Source organism: Canis aureus, chromosome 2, assembly GCF_053574225.1.
Source record: "Canis aureus isolate CA01 chromosome 2, VMU_Caureus_v.1.0, whole genome shotgun sequence".
Classification (NCBI taxonomy): domain Eukaryota; kingdom Metazoa; phylum Chordata; class Mammalia; order Carnivora; family Canidae; genus Canis; species Canis aureus.
In genome coordinates this window covers 59,965,493-59,988,649 of record NC_135612.1, presented here as the reverse complement: position 1 = coordinate 59,988,649, position 23,157 = coordinate 59,965,493, and the positions used below count along the sequence as shown (strand labels likewise).

The 23,157-nt window shown below is 56.1% G+C and overlaps 2 protein-coding genes across 2 annotated transcripts; one reads left to right on the top strand and one right to left on the bottom strand.

Moving 5' to 3' along the window:
* Window positions 1–663: 663 nt before the first annotated feature.
* On the bottom strand, window positions 664–14,846 carry TADA2B (transcriptional adaptor 2B). The gene is made up of 2 exons (XM_077875034.1): window positions 14,538–14,846; window positions 664–3,131 (listed from the first exon to the last, which is right to left on the bottom strand). The coding sequence occupies exons 1-2, from the start codon at window positions 14,805–14,807 to the stop codon at window positions 2,139–2,141; spliced, it is 1,263 nt and encodes a 420-aa protein (XP_077731160.1). The 5' UTR covers window positions 14,808–14,846; the 3' UTR covers window positions 664–2,138.
* A 432-nt stretch (window positions 14,847–15,278) lies between these two features.
* Window positions 15,279–18,674, top strand: CFAP184 (cilia and flagella associated protein 184). The gene has a single exon (XM_077875022.1). The coding sequence runs from the start codon at window positions 15,405–15,407 to the stop codon at window positions 17,175–17,177; it is 1,773 nt and encodes a 590-aa protein (XP_077731148.1). The 5' UTR covers window positions 15,279–15,404; the 3' UTR covers window positions 17,178–18,674.
* Window positions 18,675–23,157: the final 4,483 nt, after the last annotated feature.

The window sequence follows — 23,157 nt, the reverse complement described above, 5'->3', positions numbered from 1 at the left end:
AGGGGGTAAGAGATAGCCAATGACAAAGTGACCTTTTCCATGTGACAGCTTGCTAATACTTTAAGTTAAACATTCATGGAATTTTAAGACTGTCAAACCTAAAGAAATTCTTCATACCCCCAAAAAGATAACATACTGAAAACCTGTTTAAGCACAGAATTTCCCATTGGACAGCCTGTGTCAGCCTGGGCCACTCGTTTACAGGGACCTTGTGCTTCTCAAGCTTAAGTTGGGCAACCATTTCATAATAAAATACCAAATTGAGAACCTCACCAAACCAGGAACCTGATGGAGGAAATAGGTGAGTGACAAGCCCCGGAGGAGCTACAGCTAGCGCTGCTCAACCAGCCAGCATCCCAGCGGCTCAAAGGCCCCCCACTAAGGTTTGCGAGCGGGTTCCCAGGGCAGAGACGCTGCTGGTCTAGGAAGCCCAAGTGAGAACCACTGGCTAAGACCCTGTAAAAACGAAGTCCCGTCGCCATCACCACTCAGTGGCAGACCCAACCGGCACTCTGGGGACAGCAGCTACCCTGCAGGGGGACACATGGAGGGGCCTCAGGAGTCCTACCTCTGCTCGCTGTTTCTTCTGTCAAACTCCTGGGCTGAGCTAACCAGGAACACTTCCTGCCAGCATGCAGTATACTTTACAACTAAAGCCACAGACAAGGTATTTGAAATGTTTTATTTAATGCTGAAAAATTTACCCTGGGGGACAGGAGGATGTAAAAAGAAAGGAAAAGGCACCTTAATTAAGTCCTTGGAAATGATGAGGGTCTTTTTGTCTTTCAAATAACTTCACTTTAATGTAATTTCAAGCCCAAACATTCTGGGAGGTAAACAGTCTCTTGGTCGCTATGGGGCAGGAGCTGCAGGATGAGCTCCCCGAAGAATGGGAGTGCTGGGGGTCTGTAGTCACCCCAACTAAAGTGGGATCTTCACCATGAGAACCAACCCTGAGCAGCAGGAAGGCAAAGAACTGACTCAAGTTCTAGAAGGAAGGTACCGTGTCCCCCGACAGAAGAGGGCCCCTGCAGAAACAGTAGGGCTGGGCGGAAGCGGAGTGGAAGCTGAGGGATCCAACACCGAGACCGGAGAAGCCACACACAGTGCCTCACCCTGAAGGCTCCCTTCCTGCTTGGCCAGAGCCTGCTGTGGGGTAGCCCAGTCCAGCCTGGCTGGGCTGCAGAGAGCACTGCACACCCCCTGAAATACAACGCTCAGCCAGGCTTGCAGGGAGAAGGCTAGAGCTTCGGTGAAAAAGGTTATTGCAACCACGGTGAAAATCCTGGAGGAAGTGGACTCCAGAACTCAGCATTCCACTTTCTAAAATGAGTTCTCCCAAGTAAGTGGGGTACTTAGTCCTGTAAGTATTAGGAGCAGCAAGCAGCAGCCCCCTGGAAAGCTGGCTCAGAGTTCTGGAGCCCCTTCCACATACTAGGGAGCCTGCCCAGGGGCTGGGTGCTTGCCTGAGGTGAGCCTGCAGGCTCTACCCCCTGCAAAGGAGGCAAGGGGCAGTTTGGGGCTCCAAAGGACAAGCTCCAGCTTCTCGATGCCAAGAGTCAGGGGGAAGCTCACGTGGACACTTCGACCTGACTCTTCCTCTAAGGCTCCCAAGGAAACATCCTGTGGTTCTCCAGCCTCACCTCCCACCTGCCCCACCCTGGCCCCCACCTAAAGTGCGGCGTGCTAGGGCTGTGCTGGAGTGTCCGGGGGGGGGGGGGGGGGCCAGGGGTGCCCCCGGTAGCCAGCCAAAGATCATGTCACAGGGTCAAGCTGGCTACCGGGGCCGGCGGAAAGCTGCCCCTTTTACCCGCAGCCCAAGAGTTGCGTACCAAAGGGAAGACACGAAATGACCCAATCTCATAATAGTCCCCAAACTGAACATGTAAAGGCAAATCGTCATCTTAAGGTATGACTTTTGGACTAAGTTAAAACATACATATGTCGGCTTCCCCCATGATCCGACATAAAATCGTTACTATTGCTTCTTTCAGAGAACCAGGAAAAGAATTTATAGCCTAAAAGAAAGGAACTCGCTTTGTTTAAAAAAGGAGCAACAGTGGGGGGAAGCATGTTCCCTCCCTCGCCCGGGTCCCTTGGGCTCAGAGCGCCTGGTGGCTGCCCACAAACCCACACTTTCAGGACGCATCCCTGGATATCCACCCACTCTCTGTGAGGAAGTTTAAAATCCTTTTCTTTAGGACTTTGTCCAAATAGCTTGGGAGGCGGCTCTTGGAGGGGATCCCCTGTCGCTTCTGGAGGTGGTCCTTGATAATGATGGTCTTGACGGTGACATAGCGCGCGGGGCTCAGGTTCAAGGAGCTGCAGAGCACCTTCTCGCGGTCCGACAGGAGCTCAAAGCCCGGCAGGTTCTCGATGGCTGCAAACTCACCGTCCTTGCCATCCTCCTTGCCCCTCTTGGCACCGGCGGCGCTCTTGTTCTCCTTCCTCTTCTCGCGCTTGTGCCGGGCCGCCTCATACTCAGCGGACTCCTCCAGCTTGGTGATGCCGTTGCGCCGGTAGCGCTGCAGCTCTCGGATCTTGGCCCGCAGCATCTTCTCCTTGTGCATGCCCTCAAACAGGTCATCGAACTCCTTGCACGACATGAATTGGTATAGCGGCCGCAGCTTCAGCCGCAGCTCCTTCTCCTCCTTGGTGACCTTGCGCTTGGCCGGCCGCTCCTTGTCCTTCTTGTCCTTGCCCAGGAAGGCGGGCACCAGGTTGTAGTCACGGGCGATGTTCTTGCGCCGCTGCCTCTCCCTGAGTTTGCGCACGTACATGTCCACGTGCGCGCGCTTCAGCTCGATCTCCACATCCTCATCGTCGTAGTTGACTGAGAGCCCGCTGATAAGCGTCTCAGCGTCCTGGTCGTACTCGATCTCGTAGTCGTCACGCAGGGGCATGTAGCCCAGCTGCTGCTGCTCGGCCACCGAGATGTCTAGGGGAGGCAAGGGGGTGGTGAGGCTGGGGGACAGGGGGCCTCCGCCAGGGCACGTGTGGTCGGTCACCCGGTTGGGAATGGTGTCAGGGATGCAGGCTCTCCCCAGGTTTCCGTGGATGTACATGCTTACGTAATGCTCCATCACCTCCTGCGGCGTGCGGGAAGCTCCCACATGAGCAGCCATGTCTTCCTATAAGGACAGGGGTTACAGGTTATTCCGAGTGTCAGGGTAACGCCAGGGTCCGCCCTGGACCCCTTCCAGTCCGTGTCATCCTCCCTCCCAAAGGGTATTTGATGGCGCATTCTTTGGAGCCAGACACACCACAGGGTTGTAGACCCTAGAAGGAGCCACGGGGGTGGGCTAGTGCTCTGGGAAGATCCCGCCCGGGAGGCTCCCCGCCTGATCGGGAGGGGCACTGACTCTGGAACCCACATCTCTCCTGGGTCCTTCTTACAAAGGACTAGCAGAGCTCACATATATTGGCCGCGGCCCCACCCTGCACTGGAGGGGGGGGGACCCCCAAGCTCCCAAGGTGCCCCGCCTTCTCTTGGTGCCACCAGGGCTCCCCACCCGTGGCTCCCAACACAGGACAGACCTGTTCTGCAGTGCTGCCTGCCTCTAGGAACCAAAATGGACACGGCCCCAGGGGAGCAGGGGGTGGCAGCCTGTCCCTTTCCTGGCTGGTGGTGCAGCAGAGGACCAGGTAAATGCCTTTTGCAGGGGTGGGGACCGTCACTGACGACAGCCTCCATAGTTCCCTAGCTGAAACCTGCCACACACTGCGAGTGCTGCTCACTCCTACAGAAGGTGACCCATGAACACCAGGGTTATTAACGAGAGGAAATTATACAACTCCCCCAATCTTTTCCTTCTGCCAAGAGGCCTCTTCCTTAGTCAACCGCTAAAGCCACTTCACAAAGTAGCTGCCCAAAATGCGCACTCATTCACCAGCAGCCACTCAGCCCCCTGCCCCCAGCCCTGCTCACCCTGCACTCTGCTCTGTGGCTCTGGCCGCCACTGGGGCCCCACACGAGCCACTCTGCGCCACAACACTCTCACCCCCCACAAGATCAGGTTGGTCTCTGCACCCCTAAAGGCTAAACTGGACTCCAAGAAACCGGCCAATCAACTCGGGCTGACAACAGATGACTCACTGGGTGCTATGGGAGGGAAGCGTTCCTGGGTCTGGCCTCAGGCACACGGAGTGCCTGGCACTCTTCCCCCAGATGCGGAGTGCTGAGGGTAGGGCTCCAGGGCAGGGGCCCAGGCAGTGTTGGGACCTAGTGGGGGGACAACCCTTTCTGAGAATCGGAGAAAAGGAAGGTGAGTACACACCAGATTCTGGTCTTATGGGGAAGAACTGTGTACGAGGTTAACTTCTTTAAAACATTACTACTTGCATCAAATCTGTTCATTATATTTTCCCAGGGAACACTTGCCTCCCCCCACCCTACAAAAAACAAAAAAATCACCAAAAAAAAAACCCAAGTCACAACTGTCCCCAGCATCCACTGCCACTGTGTGACCCAAGCTGGTCACTTCCCATCTGTGGGCCTCCAGTTAGTACCAGTAAAGGAGGCAGGAGTCAGCCCTACCCTTGCTCCAAGCACCATCAACTGAGAAGGTGTAGAGGCTTGGTGCACTGGAGTGGACTCTGCACAAGTGAGGGACCCAGCTCAGGTCCCACTTAGAGTGGCCAGAAGGCTGGTGGGCATCCTTCCACCCTGATGAGCTCTGCTGGAAAAATACCATCCCTGACACCTGCTCTTTCAGGAGGAAAGGACTTTCTCATGATGGTGTCCAGAGAGTGGAAATGCCCAAGTGCTTGGTCTGAGCTTCCAGTGCCTGACTGTGCAGTCAGAGGTATGGCCTAGCCTTGCCAACGGACTTCTCCACTCCTCACTGTAGCTTCTGTACAAGCCTGCAGCCACTACAGATTCAGAATCAAGTGTCCAGGGAGCCTCCTGGGTGCGATACCTGGGGTGCCCCTTCACCAGATGCTGGGGTGGGGGTGCCTAAGCTGCAAGTCCAGGCTTGCCTGGGTAGGCGGTTGGGCCCCAGGCCTTGCCCCCACCCCTGGCCCCATGAGAAGACCTGTAGAGCGGGCTGCCCAATGAGGATATAGAACCACCAGCTGCCCTCCCAACAAAATGCTCACCCTGAATCTCAGCAATCTGCCTGTCAAAAATCACTGGATGCTCAGAGCACATTTCAGATAAAACTTAAATCCTGAAAAACAGAAGGATTCTTACTAGTAAAGTTAAATCATAACTGACCAAACCAAAGTATGTAATTTGTCGGAGGTTCTTCCCATCAACTTTGACACTGTGGGAACAAGAGCAGAGAATGGAAACCGCAAGGCAGCCTCAGAACAGTGAGCCAAGTAGGGACACACAGGACACACGGGACACACTGCCCTTCCCCAGCAACTGGTCCCTCTCACACGCAAGGCAGCTGGAAACACACCACAAAAGAGGGTGTACTCATCACTGCTGTTGTGCAAAAGGTCTGGAAGACAAGATGCTATGTGCTTGTGCCACCAGACACTATAGAGGCCACCTAGCACAGCAGGGCTGAGCTGGGAAGGAGCCACTCCACTGTGCTTAAGCACCTGCTTATGGCCTGTTTTCATCTTTATATTGTGTCCAATTCTAAACTGTAAGGAGAAATCCCCCAATGGGAGGAGTGTTTGAAGAGTGACCCTGTCCCACACTACTCACGGCTGCAGGCCCAGAACCAGGCACCTCAGCACCAGCACACAGTAGCCAAACCTGAATTACGGAACATTCTACAAAATACCAGCCAGCACTCCTCAAACGTGTCACAGTCACAAGAGACAACCACTGGGACTGGAGGAGACAAGTCAGCGACATCACTGCGGGCTCCTGGGTGGGACCCCAGGCCAGTCTGTGCAGAAGTGAATGGCTCTGAGTCAGCGTCAGCATCCTACTCTCTGGAACCACACAGTACCTGTGCAAGATGCTAATATTTCAGGAGGCTTATAGGATGAATATATACAGGAACTCTGCATACCACTTTTTCATTTTGAGTAAATCTAAAATAAAAATTGTTCTAAAAAATAATAAAAAAGAAATTGTTTTAAAAATAAAGTTAAATTTTTATTTTTGTAGAGAAAGAGAAAAAGTAAGGTAGAGGAGGGGCAGAAGGAGAGAGAGAATCTCAAGCCGACTCCACAATGAGCACAGAGCCTAACTCAGGGCTCAACCTCACAACCCTAAGATCACCACCTGACCCAAAATCAAGGGCTGGACACTTGACCGACTGAGCCACCTAGGTGCCCCTAAAAAAGTAAAGTTAAATTCTTCCTTATACTTATCTGTTTAGAAGTCTGAGATTTACATCTAAATATTAGAAACGAAAACAGGGTACTCAAGTGATGACTCTCCTGCTGTGTGGAAAAGCTCCCCTGGCCATGGTGGGACGGGTTGCTCTACTACGGCCACAGGCAGGTACCACAGCCATGTCTTGTTCTGCGAACATTCACCTTCTAGGGCCACAGGGACGCAGGGTGACTGGCAACAGCAGCTGGGAACACAAGGCATCTCTCCCACTTCACGCCCGCAGCCTGGGCCCCACACCCGGCCAGTGGGCAGGCCAGCTAGCTGCACGAGTACACCGGCACTTCGGTGGCCCAGACCCTCTCTGCATAAACAGGAGGACTCTGGCTCTCGGATGGGCCCTGGTTATAAGTATGTATGAAGCCACAGATCAAAGTGGCTAGCGCCTCGTCACCAGGAGCCTAGGAATCGCCATCATCAGTCAAGCTTACTTGCTGCCCAACAACAGCTGAAAGGCCGAGGCCAGCACGGACACTGGCCATGAACTGCCGCTGAGGCGACTCGCCCCCGGGAGCCACCATGTCAGTTTCATGACCACTGAGAAAGGCCCAGCAAAACACACAAAACCCTAATTTTTCAATCACTTTGAAACAGAGTAAGATCACCATGGAACAGTCTAAATGAGAGCAATACACAGCTCTGGTTCCAACAAGAATCCAGAGGACCGACAGGTTTGATGGAGCTAAATTACAGTGAGACACATACTCTCAAAGATGATTATAAATAGCAGGAGCTACAGCACCCAACCCCAGGCCTGCAGGCTGCCCACCACACTCTGTGTCTTCTCCCATCCTCATGTGGCAGTAGTCACACGAGATCTGCCCACCTCCTGCGAGGGGCACGAAGGTCCCATCACTGTACTCGTGTCACATATGACAGCAGCAGAGCACTGGGAGGGCAGGCCTCCCCATCACGTGCTCAAGGTCACAGTTTCCACTTACTCTAGATGACAGACGGATGGACAGACAGATGGTGGGGATGACAGGCAGGCAGATGGATAAGCAGACAGATGGGCAGGCAGGAGCACCAAAGTGGGCTTGGGGATAACAGATTTAGTGAGACAAGTTTGAGTCAAGTACAACTAAAATTAAACAAGGAACACAACTGTATCCTACAGCTGGCTTTCCCCAACACACAGCAGCACACGGCTAAGTAGCCCACAGTCCACAGAAACCGAATCACAGGTTCTGTTCCTTTGTGCTCACAAAAGCATAAAATTACAAAACAAAACAAAACAAAACAAAACAAAACAAACACCCTTGTAGAAAGATAAAGAGAAGTATGCTGCTTCCCTAGAGCCCTTTGGGAAATGAAGGCAAATACACTGTAGGATACTGAACGGGCCATCGACTACTCCCTGAGGTCACCCGACCCCCACCAGGATGCTGGCTCCCCACGACAGGAAGTGAGCATCCCGGCAAGTCAGGACTCCCCTGGCTTCTCTGGCCGGTCTGGTCTCCTTCCGGCCTTTTCATGGCTCACGGGAGCTGGCCGCCAGCACCTGAGCAGAGACAGGAAGGACAGTCCAGGAAACGTGTGGGCCGCACCGGAGCTGCTATGCTCCCTGCCCGGGTGCCGCGGCCTGCACACACCCGCCGCCGCCTCCCGCTTTGCGCCCAGATGTCTGCTGCTGCTGTGCCTGCACACCCTCCCCACGAGTGCAAACCCCACAGAGTCACTCCTTGATGACCAACCTTTAGAGGCTCCCATCAGTGCACCCACCACCTCTCACACTGGGCAAGCCCACGGTCAAGGGGAGATTTTAAAAACCCAGGGACGCCACCAGGGTTTCCCTTAGAGCTAAACTTTTCCATTCAAAGGACAGTCCTTCATTCCCAGATGCATCACTCCTATGTGGGCAGTACTAAGATCATCTTTCTTCCTGTGAAATGGTGACAGATTATTAACTGCATCTTTTCAATCTTTTAACAGCTTTACTTGGCAGACTTTGAGTCCGTAACTCTATGTTAGCCCCAGAAATGTTTGTTCAGCAGGACGAGGTCCCTGAAGTCTGAGGGTGCAGGCCGCCCTGCCCTGTGAGGTAGGTCTGCGTGGTGTGCTTTCTGAGGGCCTGAGCCAGACCCCACACACTCTGGAACCCCTGCTGGAAGCACCCTTTCTCTGTGTGCGCAGGCTTGGGTTCCAGTCCTAGCTCTGCTTCTAGCGGCTGAGGACCCCTGACAACTGACTTAACCTCTATGCCTCCGTCTCCTCATCTGAATCACAGAAGCACCACTGCTACCCGCCCAGTGATGGTTACAGTAGAAGAAGTGATGCACACATTCTAACGCTGCTACTGGGAAGCCATGAGCAGACCTCCCATGCCCAAGTCTTCCCCTCCAGGAGCCTGTGTAGCAGCCCCTACCCCAAGGCTGGGTGCAGGCCCCCCCACGCCCGGGTCATCCCCTCTGAGAGCCTGTGCTAGACCCCTCTACCCCAGGGCTGGATGCAGGCCTCCCCTACACCCGAGTCATCCCCTCTGGGAGCCTTGCTAACCCCCCTGCCCTGGGCTGGGTGCAGGTTCTGGCTCCAGCACTCTGGCCTGCGATCTCTCCCATTACACGGCCTCATAAGGAGGAAATAAAACCTGTCACAGTGAGCAGGTGTGTGCTGCTGCATGCAGCATCTAGCTCAGGCCCCCAGCAGCCCCATGGGCCGGATCAGTGGCCCCCGCCCCACTGCTCAGCTGAACAGCCACCTCAGGTGACACTGCCCCCAGGGTTTCCATAGAAGTCCCGCTCCAGAGCACTTGGCCCTGTCGCCGCGGGGTCTCTCACACGGTGGTGACACAGTGCACACCACAGGGAGACCTCAGTGATCAAATGCCTCCTGATCCTTTAAAAAGGCAGAGCAAGGCCAGACACCCGGCTGGCACACTCCCAGAACCACCATGCCATGTTTCTTGCTCAGCCACTCCACCTCTGTCGTCTGGGGCACAGGGCAGGGGCCCTGCACTAGCTGCCTCCTCCCAGGCACAGAGTGACATTCAGTCTTCACGTACAAACCGCCTCCTTCACCAAAATGCCAGCTACCTTTAGCTTCTCAGAGTGCCCTTGCCATGTAGGAGCATCGAGGGCCACTGTGGCCCCCTCTTGGGCCACCTCTCCTCCCCACTGCTTGGGAGCCGCACTTGGAGTTGGGGCTTCCTTCTTCTTCAAAGCGAGAAGCTCCAAAGGGACATAAGCTTCCAAAAGGCCCAGCACCCCAACCTGCGGCTTCTGGGGTGGAGGCGGGGGGGAAGTGTCTGTAGACAGAGTGGGCCTGTGAGCAGGGACTTCAGGGACAGCTGGGGGCAGCTTGGGCAAGGTGGCAGCCCAAGGCAGCAGGAGGGAGCAAGGCCTGCACCGGGAAGAACGAGAAGCAGGGGGAGGTGCTCTGTCCTAAAGGACAAGGAGGGGACAAGGAGGGACTGCTCAGGCCCAGAGGGAAGAGGAGGGGCCGGCCTCCGTGGCAGCAGGAGATCCAGCAGCAGCCCAGAGCCCTGTGGCCTCCCTCCTGGGCAGTGTCTGTGCAGGGAGCTCAGCGGGGCACCCGCCTGTTCCTCCTGGGCTGGGGGACAAGCACCCGCGGGGCCCAGTGTCACCTGACCAGTCACCAACCTTGCCCTCCTCTCCTGGCTGACCCCTATGTTGCTCTAGATGCAGTCTGGTCATCCTCAGAGGGAAGAGGACAGCCACCTGCCTCACTGCGGGGGCGGGGGGGGGGGGTGTGAACGAACGAACACACACACACACACACACACACACACACGGGTGGTCGGTGCCACGCCCCACATCAGATGCTGATGACAAAGAGTGGCTTGTCCTCTGAACAGTGGCTGTCCTCTGTCCTTACAGGTCACCAGCCATTCCAAGGACCCTCCTTACCTTGGCCATGGCTCCTGTTCACTGGATCTGTTTACCTGGAGAGTCCCGCAGGCCTCACTGCCAGGTTCCCTGACCTCCTCTCTAACCTCTGAGAATACACCAGCTCCCACAACTGTGACTGGCCCTCCAAGAGACAGAAGCCTTTCTGGTCAGATAAACCCAAGAGAGAGCCTCACGACATGCCTAAGAGCAGAATGGGGCCTCAAGATGGTAAACAGGTGGCCCTGCCAGGCCACATCCAGATACTGAGCCACAGGAATGGCAATCACGGGCTCCAGCAGACCTGTGCGCACCTATGCTTGCCCAGCAGACGCCCACAGTCAGAGGCCGGAGCAGCCACATGCACGGCAGCCAGATGGATGGAAAAACAGTGCAGTGTTGTTCAACCATTGACAACCAGGACACTGTGACACCCACTGCATGGGTGAACCTTGAGGGTGTTAGGCTGAGCAAAACAAACTAATCACAAAAGGACAAATATTCTAGAATTCCTCTATGTGAGGTCTCCAGAGCAGTCAATTCAAACAGACTCAAGGCAGGGTGGTAGGTGCCCCCAAGGATGGTGGGGGGGGGGGGGGGGGAACGGGAGGAGTTGCAGAACAGGAACAGGTTCTGTCTGTGATGATGAGAAAGTTCTGGAGACAGATGGTGGTGATGGGGCCCCAAGAGTGTGAATGTACTTAATGTCACTGAACCAGACACTTAAAAATGGTTAAAACAAGGAGCATCTGGCTGGCTCAGTTGGTAGAGCCTGAGGCTCTTGATCTCAGGGTTGTGAGTTCGAGCCCCACGATGGGCATAGAGCTCACTTAAGACAAATGGGTAAAATAATGTTATGTATATTTTACAACAAAAAAGTGGCATGCCTTATTCCACATCGATGGCCTGAAAGTAGGGTCCCTGGACCAGCATGACCGGAAGAAGTTGTTAGAAAGGCAAATTCTCATGTGGATCCCAGACAGACCAGATCTACCAACGCAGAGCTGGGAGGGGGGCTGGGCACGACCTGTGTTTCCACAAGCCCTCCAGGGTGTTGTGAAGCATGCTGCAGTTTGAAAACCACTGCCCTGCATAACCCTATTGCTTCTAGCTACTTTCTCCACTCAGGCTCCTCCTTTACCGCCCCCCCCCCCTTAACAGCAACTAAGAACCCTGGGTCGGGAGGCTGGCAGGATGGGCCTGTGATGGGCCATTCCCACCAATACTCGGAAGGGCCTCCTGCCTCGGGGAGAAGTGAAGGTCTCCATGCTTCCCCAACAGGGCTCCAAGGGCCCCATCGGAACTGCGTGGGGTGGGGGCAGGGGGTGTCGTTCTATAAACGTTTCCAGACCTCACGCACACAGATGCCAGTTCAGGAGATCCAGGAGGCCCCCAGGAATCTGAGACACCTCAGGGGAGTCTGCCCACACTCAGTGAACCAGTGAAAAAGATGGTTATGGGCATGGAGTCAGAGGACCTGCATCAACTTCTGGCTCTGCCACGTTCCTTCAGCAACCACAGCACTCTCCAGCGAGATCTGGAACTTCTAACTCTGAATCTAAGTAGCACCCACCACAAAACCGGCTGCGTCGAGGCTCTCAATACCCCCGGTTATGTGACTGGCTCATTGTCCACCTGCCAACCCTTTCCCACTGTCCTATTCACAGGCATCTCCATACCCACCCTCAAAGGCATGGGCTTGGTGTCAGAGCTTTCTGGGCTCACAGCGAGCATCCCTCAGCCACACCCACACCTGGAGGACCCCATACTTCAGCCCCAGGAAGAATGTGAGCAAATGGCCCCAGCCTTCAGCTGCAGCCTCTCCCCCAGGCCTGCTGAAACCGCCCCACCCCCATGAATCCCACACAAAGCAGTGCCACCCGAAGGGGGCAGGTCACATGTGCCAACTGAAAAATGAGAGCGGACAGGCTCACCTTCCTCTACATCACTGCCACTGACCTGTGTGCTCTCTCTCCACACTGCACCCCGCCCCCGGGTCACCTCCCCGCTTCTCATCCCATACGTGGACCACCCACTGAACCAGGTCAACACTCTGCTCCCCTGAGGAGTCCTTCCAGGCTAGCCATACCTTTAGCTGCACCAGTAAGCTCCCAGCCTCTGCCCCACTGTAGTTAATGGTCTTACACCAAGAGGTTAAGGCCCAGACTTGGGAATCAGGCCTGCAACTGATACCTTTTCTCATGGTAAAACCAGGGCATCCTAGACAAGTATTTTAACTTGTCACTCAGGACTGGCACAGGCTACACAGGGTGTCCATGGGGCATACCCCTTAGGGGCACACATCTGGGAATCCGCTTGGAAGGGCACTGCACATCTCAGAGCTGCGGAGCGCCTCGGGTGAAGCACAATGGAGTCTAGTGGCGAGAGCAGGTGGCCCAAGAGAGCACAGCTAGATTCTAGAGCCCGCAGCCTGGCAGCGCTCCAGGCGCGGTTAGCATGCAGAATCTCCGGCCTCCCCCAGCACCCACCATGGGTTCTCCAGCACCCACTGTGGGTTCAGCAGAGAGGACCCTCAGCACCCAGGCCCAAGTCCCTCTCCTCCAGCTCTGTCTCCTGCAATGGCTGAGATTGCTGCTAGCTTGGAGTAGGAATCTGCATTTTAACAGGCTCCCCAGGTGATTCCTATGGACAGGCCAGTTCCAAAACCACTGCTTTAGAGAATGCCCCCCTTCCTGCCCCACGCTTCCTCCAACACACTTGAAGAGGCTTGGTCCTCCCTTGTGTGCCCACAGAGTCGCAGAGAAGGCAGGGTAGACGAGCTGCAGGGAGCAGACTCTGACGTCAAACTATTCGGTTCAAAGCCTGCTGCACGGGGCCGCCGGGAAGAGGTCACAAGACACGTGCTGCCCAGCACAGTGCCTGGCACTCAGCGAAGCTCTCAGGCCACCTCAGCTATTTTTAGCAAGGGCTATAGAGATAAGGGCTGTGAGAATGGAGTGGAGAGAGGAAGCCTCTTGGAGGCACTGAGACAGAAGCAGAAAGGCCTGTCACGAGCCACGATCTGGAAGAAGGGCACTCTAAGCAGACGAAATAAAAAATGATCAAGGGGGTAACAGCTGAGATCATCGTGGGCCCTGAAATTTAACCTAAGGAGGCCTGGAAGCCACTGAAGGCTGATGTGATGCGACATGTCTTCAAAGATCACTCTGATTATGGCTTTCGGAATGGGCTGGAGGGCACTGGGATGAAGCAGGAAGACCAGTTGGGAGGCCCCAGAAGTGGTCAAGAGATAAACACCAGCCTGGACTAAGGTCGTGAGCTCTGGTTAGATTCTGGACATATGCTGGCGAAGGCGCAGCAGCCTGGAAGGAGGACCTGAGGAGGGATGGCCGTGAGTCTGCAGTCTGCGTAACTGCGTGAGGTGGTGGGAGATTTGGGTCTGGGCTCAGCAGCGAGGAGGTCCGCCAGCAGCTCTCTGTGGAAGGCTGGAACTCAAACGGTTCTGACACTGTAAGCCCCTTGAAGACGAGACGAGCCCCTTGCCCTTCTTTCCACAGAGCCCTTGTACAATGTGCACAGAGCTGAGGCCCGAGGTGCACCAAGGCACTTCTAGACAAAAAGAGGATTTCAGAGGATGGCGGTCACCATGTGGGCGCTCAGGTGCGGATCCGCGGAGCAGTGCATCTCTGCAGAGTTGAGAGAAGAGCAAGGATTCCTGGGCCGCAGAAGGGGGGGGTTTGCCCCCGAAGGCTGGCTCACTTTATGGAAAGGAAAGCAGGCCAGGCTTGGGCATGAGGGAAGAAGTGTGGAAAGTCTTCCACAGGGAGCCCAGGAGGAGGGGCGGGCTGCTGGAGACACGGCAGCCAAACCAAGTGAGTCCCGATTCAGGGAAGCAGGAGGACCTCGGGAGGAAGGGTCCGGGGTCCTGTGTCCCCTCCCTGCTTCCGCGGGTGCCTGCAGGTGGACACCCTCTTGGCCGCGAGGCCCGCAGCCTCCTGTCCCGTGGGCGGGGGGGCTGCCTCCGCGTCTCCCGCGGGGCCCAGCTCGCTGCCCCGCTGGCCTACAGGAGCCCCCTCGCCCTCCACGCCCGGCCCGGCCTCCGCACAGCCCCCGCGGCGGGGGCGAAGCCCGGGACCAACGCCCGAGCTCCGTGCTCCTTTGTTCAGGGCTTCCGAGCGCTCCTCCGGGACGTCCCGGCCCGGCGGGGAGCCCGGCACAACCGGGGACCTGCGGCGCCGGGCACCCGCCCTGACAGCCGGGCAGGGGCAGCCGGGGCGCGAGGGCGCGCAGGGCCCCCTCCGGGCGGGACCGGGCAGCTCCGGGCAGGACCGGCCCTCCCGCGGGCGCCACCCCGGCCCCGGCGCGCCTCCCGCCCGCCGAGCCCCCGCCCCCGGCCGAGCCCGGCGCGAGCAGGTGCCGTCGCCGCTCACCCAGTTTCCGAAGCCGAACTGCTCGATGGCATCCAGCAGCAGCTGCTCCTCGCGGCTGGTCCAGCCGCCCTCGGCCTCGGGCCCCCACAGCGTGAAGCGCCCGCCGTCCACCAGCTGGTAGCCGTGGTAGCGCCGGTGGTGGCCGATCTCGGCGCCGGCCGAGAAGCACTCGGGGCACAGCTCGATGTCCTGGCACTCGGTGCAGCGGAAGCGCAGCGGGCTCACCTCGGCCAGGCAGTACACGCAGTACTTCTTACCGAGCTCCGCCATCTTCCCCCGCCCGCCGCCCGCGCCCGCGCCCGCGCCCGCGCCCGCGCCCGCCGCCGTCAGCGCGCCGCCGCCCGCGCCCGCCGCCGCGCTCGAGCAACCGCCACCCGCGCCCGCCGCCACCGCGCCGCCCCGCCCAGGCGCCGCCGGAGCCGGCCCGCCGGGCCGCGTCCCGCCTCAGCACGCAGGCGCCCTCGCGCCCGGCCGCCGCCGCCGCCGCCGCCGCCGCCGCCGCCGCACCGCGCAGGCGCCCCGCGCGCGCCACCTCGCGGGGACCCGGCCCGCCGCCTGCGCCTGCGCGCCCCTCGCCGCCGGCCGCCCGCCCCTCCCCGCGCCTCTCGGCCTCCCGGCCCCAGGCGGGGCGCTGGGAAATGGGCGGGAAGGCCGCGCGGCGCGAGCCCGCGCCCTCCTCCAATCAACGCCTCCCGCCGCCCGCTCGCGGTCTCCCATTGGCCCGCTCCCTCCGGAGGCGGGGCGAAGGGGCCGGGCGTCGGCCTGCCCTTTGGCCAATCGGCGGGCCCACCGCGCGCGCCCCTGGTTGCCCCTGGAAACCCAACAGCGGGCGTCGGGGATCCGCCGGGCCGGCCGAGGGGCTGGGAGATGGACGGCGGCCGCGAGCAGCCCCGGGACCCCAGGGGCGAAGGCGGAGATGTGGGGAGCCTGTCCTCGGGGCCGTCCGGGACCAAGGCCATCTCTGGCCCCCATTCCCCGGCCGAACCGCCGGGGCCGCGGCCGCAGCCGGAGCCGGAGCCGGAGCCGCGGCCGGAGCCGGGGCCGCAGCCGGAGCCACAGCCGCAGCCGGAGCCGGAGCCGAGGACCGTAGAGGTTTCCGAAGGAGGCGCCGCCGAGGACGAGTCCGCCGAGCCCGCCGAGCCCGCCGAGCCCCGGGAGCCGCCGGCTGCCACCGAGGCTGCGGGCGAGGCGGGGCCCGGGGAGTCGGGGGAGCCGGCCGAGGCTGAGGCCGAACCGGAGCAGGGGGAGCCCGGGGAGCCGGCCGACACCGGGCCTGAGGACACAGCCCAGCCGGGGCCCGAAGGCGGGCCCGCGGAGCCCGAGGAGCGGGCGGCGGAGGCGGAGGACACGGCGGAGGGGGAGGGGGAGGCGGGGGAGGACGTGGAGGAGGGGGAGGAGGCGGCAGCACCGGCGGTGGAGGGGAGGAGGAAGGAAGCCACCTGGGCCGTGTCTCCGCCGCTGTCCACCGCCGGCCGGGAAGAGGCTGAGCGGGACGGGGAGGAGGAGGGGGAGGAGAGCCAGGAAATCGAGGAGAGGGGCGAGCGAGGAAGCCCGGCGAAAGACAAGGAAAAGCAGAGCGGTGAGGCTGTGGACGAGGATGATGGGTGGACCGAGGACATGCAGAGGCTGCAGGAAGAGCAGCTGCGCGCTGAGCTCCTGGAGCAGTACCAGACGCTGCTGATGGAGCGCAGCAGCTACCAGCGCTACAACCTGTACCTGCAGCACAAGATCTCTGAGGCGCTGCGCAAGAAGAAGGGTCTGGAAGCAGCCGAGGTGCCCGACAAGGGCCCGGAGCCAGAGGCCCCAGAGAAAGAGCAAGCCTACCTCCACCATCTGGCCATGCTGGAGGAGCTGAAGAAGCAGGGCACAGACGACCTGGACTGGTATCACCAGGAGCTGAGCCAGCTGAAGGAGCAGTGCAGGGAGGAGCTCTCCAGGGTGGAGAAGGAGTGGCGAGGCTTCCAGGCGCTCAAGAAGCAGGTGGTGATGCAGGCCATGGGCAGCTGTCGGATGCGTGGCGGTCGCCAGGCGGCTCTGCGGGAGGTGGAGCAGATCCAGGCGCTGGAGGATAAGAAGGAGAAGGAGATGAGTGCTGTGCGACTAGAGAACGTGCAGCTGAAGCAGAGCCTGATGCATTTTGAAACCCGGATGAGGGCCCAGGAGGACTTGACGGAGGGTCTGCTCCTCATTGATTTTGAGCAGCTTAAGATTGAGAACCAGACCTTCAATGAAAAAGTCGAGGAGCGAAATGAGGAACTTTTAAAACTGCACAACAAGGTGACCAACAATGTGCAAATAATAACCCACGTGAAGGAGAAGTTACATTTTGTGGATGTAGAAAACGCATGCAAGAAGACACAGCTTTTGGAAATTGAGGCCCGGGTGGCCCTGAGGAGGGACATCCTGACCAGGACCAAGCAAGCCCGGGACTGCCTGCGGGTTGACAACACCAAGCTGAACCAGAAATGTGGGCTTCTGGGCAAGGAGCTGCTCCTTCGGGACATGGAAGAGAAGGTGGACAAGACGGAACTGCTCAAGCAGCGTTTAGAGTCCCTGAAACGCCGTCACGCAGGGCTTACTATGTCCTGCAGGGGCATGAAGCAGAAGATCAGGGAAGCCAAAGCCTTTCTCCCATCTTAACACTGACGATGGGAGAGTCCCCAGAACATCTTTGATCTCAGCAACTTTTATCCTGAGTTAACTTTTATTCTCCATGTATGGCCCTTCTTTAAAAGGCCTGTGATCCTGGGACTGGAGCTATATTTTGCATTAATCTCATCATTTTCAACCTCTAACTGAGTCCCGAACAAAACTGGGTTAGTAATCGGTTTTACGTGGGGTTGAGTAAAATGTAAAATAGGTCCAGAGAAACAACAGGGATGACTTCATGGACCTGGCTGCTCATAAAAAGCTATCAGAAGCCTTTTTGTATCTGAGCAATTCCATAATCTCAAGGACCTGATCCTGAGGAAAATTGTTCCTCTTCCATATGTCAGAGGGTTCTACAAATGGGCAGGGGACCAAGAAAGTTCCTGTGCATTAAGTGAATTATTAAAGCCCCTTTGAATTCATTAATGTAGTCCTGAGTCGCATCCTCAACTCAAAGCTCGCTAATTTCCTCAGATGAATCTAACGTATGTAAGCAGCACCAGCTTTGAGGTAATGAACAGGATGAGGCAGACAGGAGAAATGATAACTAGGAAAAGGAGCTGAGGTTCATCTTTCCTTTTTCCAGGAGAGGAGGCTCGGTCGGCTTGACCGTAAACGTTTGTTTCTGGCTCGACGACCATCTGCGATTCTAATGAAACGTTTTCTTGGATCTTCTAAAGAGACGCATTTATCTATACAAAAACATGACATTTTGTTTTCCAATGAAGACAAAATGATAATTGTATAGTGTTTGGTCAGGTGCAAAATATGCAGAGTAGTGACTGTTGACTGTAAGCCTTTTGTTCCGGGCAAGATTTTTTTGGACCTTGGCAACAGGACCGCACTCCGCACATGATTTTACTCTGTATCAAATATTAAAATGTCTGTTATTCCTTGTGTCAGTGTAGGAAATACCTGATAGGTCTACCTCTTTAATCCAGAATCAGTGATTACATTTCCAGTTTTCCTTGATGCTCTTGGAGCTAGGGGCCTGTTTTCATTTCTTTTTCATTTTATTTTTTATTTTTTTTTAAAGGAAGTTTTATTGTTGTTTTTTTTAATTTTTATTTATTTATGATAGTCACAGAGAGAGAGAGAGAGGCAGAGACACAGGCAGAGGGAGAAGCAGGCTCCATGCACCGGGAGCCCGACATGGGATTCAATCCCGGGTCTCCAGGATCACGCCCTGGGCCAAAGGCAGGCGCCAAACCACTGCGCCACCCAGGGATCCCTCTTTTTCATTTTAAATTGAACTTTAGGACGTGCAGATTTGGGTTCAGAAGCATTCTCCCATCCCTAAGCTTAAGTAGGTCCTAAGAAGGGTGATCTAGTTTTTGGTGCTGAACACCTGTAAAGAATGGTAGGAAGCCCCCTCTAGGCAGATGGGTCAGTTCCTCGGGAGAATGACACAATTACTTTCTCTTTTAGTGATGCGATTGTTTCATAAAATGTGTGTTCCCTTTGAAGCCAATAAACGACTAAATTCCTTTTCTGACTTTCATAGCTTGGATACACTACACTCATTTATAGGATCACACTTACCAACCACACAGACGTAACAATGAGGGGTGTAAAACGCATCTACTTCCCGCTCCCATCATCTTTCTCCTCTACAATTGTCATCTTCCCTCCACCCTGTTCATCAAGTCCAAAGGAAAGTAGGAAACCACCCCCAAATACAGCTCTATTATGCCTCCTGCCAAAAGCTGCACAGGCCCAGGGGGTTCTTGTGGCCGGGAAGGCTTCAAAGTGAACCTGACAATGTGTTTGAGGCCTTCCCCAAGCAAGCAGCTGTCATTGCAAGACCGTCTGTCCCTTTGGTTCACTAGGGGGAGAGCAGGTATTTTCAGCTGACCTTGCCCCACTGGCCATTACCCAGCCTGAACCAAGCACTCCCTCACCAACCTCGAACCCGGAACAGACAGGCCTCTTGAGAGCACAAGATACAGCGACAGATGAAGCTGGCATTGCTTTCAGCTGCAACATTACCAGTGTTCTCTCAAATTACCACATTATCTCATGCTAGAGATGTTACAATTAATTAGAAGATAAATAATCTTCTGTCGATTACTTCATAATGAGGCTCCCTCTAATTAAATTACAGGAAAGCTCCTGATCACGAAATAGCAACCCATTCATGAAGTGTTTCTTTACCTCGCCTCTGAGGAAGGATGCCACAGACACCACCCCTGCTGCCCCAAGTCTTACTGGCGTGCCCCATCCCAGTCTCCGACCCACTGCTTTGTGACTGTGTGCTTCACCCACTGGGCCCCAGTGAGACAGAGGCCCGGGAAGTAAGGACTTCCATTCTCCCTCGGAGCCAGCACGATGCCTAGCACGTAATCATAATCAATGCTCAATAGTTTGTTGGCTTATGAACACGCCAACGTCATGGCATTCTCATTTTCTGGCCCTAAGTGTTGTTTGAATGCCTAGGGTAGGCAGCTGCTGCTAAGTCCTATATGAGACAAAATAATCACAGGTAGAAAGAGGAGCTCTCCAGAAGTAGAACCAATGAGGAAACAGTCCATTCTAGCAGGTAGCCTCCCTCCCTCTAGAAAGATAAGATGGGGCAGCTGGACTAGAAATCTCTGAAATCAAAGGCTAAAGATTTTTGTCATCTCCTTGCCAATAGAGAGGGCCTGCAAAATAGAGGCACAATAAAATCTGAGGCGTTACGTGAAACGACTGTGTTTTTTTTTTTTTTTTTTTTTTTAAGATTTTATTCATGAGAGACACAGAGGCAGAGACACAGGCAGAGGGAGAAGAAGGCTCCATGCAGGGAGCCCGATGTGGGACTCGATCCCAGGTCTCCAGGATCATGACCTGGGCTGAAGGCAGCGCTAATCCACTGAGCCACCCAGGCTGCCCTCATGACTTCTTTTTAAAATTGGTCTGAGTTGGAAGTGTTCCCCTCGGTGTCACGGGCAGCTGTCACAGCAAGGGCAGGAAGGGAATCACAACCTATGTACAATTTGCGAAGGCATCTGAAAAGGAAACCGCTTTCATTGGTAGGTGAAAGTTGTTTCTGGTGACTTACCACGTTTGAGATTTTAAAATTACCTAAGTGGAGAAACCTGCTTTTTCTATAAGTTGGTCTGAAGCCATAATTTAGATTTTTGCCACTGATTGGGGATGCCTGTCTGATAAAATCACAGCAGAGTTAACACACCTCATTTTGGAACTTCTATTTTATTTTTTTTTAAAGATTTTATTTATTCATGAGAGATACGCAAAGAGAGGCAGAGACACAGGCAGAGAAGCAGGCTCCTTGCAGGGAGCCCGATGTGGATCCCAGACCCCGGGATCACGCCCTGAACCAAAAGCAGACGCTCAACCACTAAGGCACCCAGGCGTCCCCCTCCCCCAACTCTTTAACTGATGCAGGCTTCTAATATTTCACCCAAAGGATGCCAACGATGAGTACAGAGGTGCCTCCAGGAAGAAGACAGGGTAGCACTTGCAAATAAGGCCTTTGGAATCAGGCTGACCTGGCTTCTCATCTCCTCCGATTGTGACCTGGGCCAAACACTTCACCTTTCCAAACCTCAACATGTCCCTTGTAAAAAATGGGTAAAAATTTATAAGAATCAGTATGTGAAAAAAAGTAGCTCTTCCCCAGGTGGTGAAATTACCATTTTCATTCTCTGTATTTCCAAATTAAATACAATGATCGTGCATTTTTAATAATTAGGGGGAGAGGGATCCCTGGGTGGCGCAGCGGTTTAGCGCCTGCCTTTGGCCCAGGGCGTGATCCTGGAGACCCGGGATCAAATCCCACATCGGGCTCCCGGTGCATGGAGCCTGCTTCTCCCTCTGCCTGTGTCTCTGTCTCTGTCTCTCTCTCTCTGTGACTATCATAAATAAAAAAAAAAAAAAAAAAAAAAAAAAAAAAAAAAAAATTAGGGGGAAAATAACAATTTTTAAAATTCCTAAGTTCAAGAGTTCAGATACCAAAAGTTGACCTGTCAAAAGCATGATTCTAGCCACCTATGGTGATGGGTTTCTCTTAACGACACAATTCATTTTTTTAAAAATATTTTTATTCATAAGAGACACAGAGAGGCAGAGACACAGGCAGAGAGAGGAGCAGTCTCCATGCAGGGAGCCCGATGTGGGACTCGATCCCAGGACCTCAGGACCATGCCCTGAGTCAAAGGCAGATGCTCAATCACTGAGCCACCCAGGCGTCCCTAATTCAACACCTTACTCTAATCCTCACCAGCCAGTGGATGGGTGCTGGTACCCTTTTTACCTCTGGTTACAGAAAAGAAACAAGAGGGTTAGAGAATTTTAATATTCCTGTTCTGACCTCAAACTGAATGAGACCTGCAACAGTCGTTTTTGACTGGAGCAGCTTCTACCAGGAGCTTCAGAGTGGTGCCAAGAAGCCGCAGGAATGGTGTCTAAGAGGAATGGAGAGACTCGGGTCAGGCCAGGGGGGCGGTTGGCCACTGCCCCTCCCTCCACGGGCTCAGGCATTCTGGGAGAAGGGGCCTGGTGTGGCCGGGCCCAGGGGAGCAGCAACCTTCTAGAGCAAGCTGGCTGCAGGTGAGGTGGTGCTCACGGAGGGGCTGCAGGTCTCTTGGAAGCACCTGGGGACTTTCAGTGGCAGCGAGCTCCTGCCTGGGTCCCGCCTTGGCTCTGAGGCTTCCCTCTGCCGACCACTGGCTCATCTCAAGGTCCAACTTGGTCCCTGCCCTGGACTGGGGCAGAACCCTGTTCCCTCCCTGGGCCTTTGTGGCAGGCTCCACACTTCAGGTGGTGGTCTCTTAACTGCCGGCCCCCCTGGTTTCTCTTGGGAAGACAGTCCACAACCTCTACTCCCACAGCAGGTGCATCCCCAAGGCCCTCCCCGCGCTGCAGTCATGCGTGGCTGCGGCCTTCTCAGCAGGCTGGCGCCCTGCACTCAGAAGGGGTTCAGGTGAATGAATCCAGGCCTCACCCCAAACACCACCCTTGGGAGTTGAGGCCAGGGAGAGAGGAGGAAGGCTTCTAAAGGCCCCAGAGTAAACCCGCTCCCTGGGGAGAGGTCGGGAAGGGCTCAGGAGCCAGCAGGCCTGAGTCTGAACCCCAGCCCTGCGGCTCTGTGGCGGCCGGAACCCTAGCAGATCAGCTGTCCGCGTCACACCTCTGAACAGGGACAGTGTCGGAGCTGCTGTGGAGAGAAATGAGGCCAGTCGCACATCTGAGCCAGGCCTGGTGCGGGTGGGGCAGCCAAGTCCCAGGACACGGCTGCTGTCCAGCACGGCCACCCTCATGGGCCACAGCCTCTCGCAGTAGACCAGGGCTGCCAGGGGATCCCCTTGTGAGAAAGATGGGAGCCCTGTGCCAGGGGCCAAAGACCCGGGTGCCAACACCCTGACCGGAGCTGTGTGGTCTCTGGGGAGGGTAGGCCGGGAGACCCGTCACGGAGCGGAGGGTACTGAGTTCCCCAGCATGGGCCTAGGCCTCCTGATGCAGGAGGGGCAGCAACGCTTGGGCGCACAGTGGAGGAACAGGGACTCCCCAGGGGCACCAGGGGACAGAAGAGGTGGCAGCAGCCCTCAGGGCTCCACGTGGAACCTTCGGGCTGGGACTCAGCAGGCTTCTCCCTGGGCCTCCAGCACTCAGCCCCAACAGCTGGCACAACAGGCACCGGTGAGACACGTGACCCCTCGAACCACTCTGCGCTCACAGCCACCATTGTGGGGCAGCAGAGCTGGGGTGGGGGGCACATGGCCCAGGAGCCCACGGTCATCACGGGTGCTGGGGGGCTGCCCAGGCCTGAAGCAGGTTCCCAGGAGAGTGAACAGCCCAGTGGCTGGGGGGGCTGGGCAGCGGGATGGGTGGCGGCCAGCCTAGCAGACACAGGGTCCCCAAGTGGGAGGTCCCTTCAGCTTGCAAGGGGCACGCTCAACTCCCAAATCCCTCCACCAAATTAACATAACTACCTTTTTTATTTAACTGGGCAAAACCAGTGGGTTTTAAA

What these genes read in the sequence shown, in the direction of transcription:
- TADA2B (XM_077875034.1), bottom strand. Translation starts at nt 14,807, where the DNA reads ATGGCGGAGCTCGGTAAGAAGTACTGCGTGTACTGCCTGGCCGAGGTG. An exon ending in AGTTCGGCTTCGGAAACTGG is followed by an intron (nt 3,132 to 14,537) that starts GTGAGCGGCGAC and finishes CTGTCCTTATAG; the next exon opens with GAAGACATGGCTGCTCATGT.
- CFAP184 (XM_077875022.1), top strand. Translation starts at nt 15,405, where the DNA reads ATGGACGGCGGCCGCGAGCAGCCCCGGGACCCCAGGGGCGAAGGCGGA.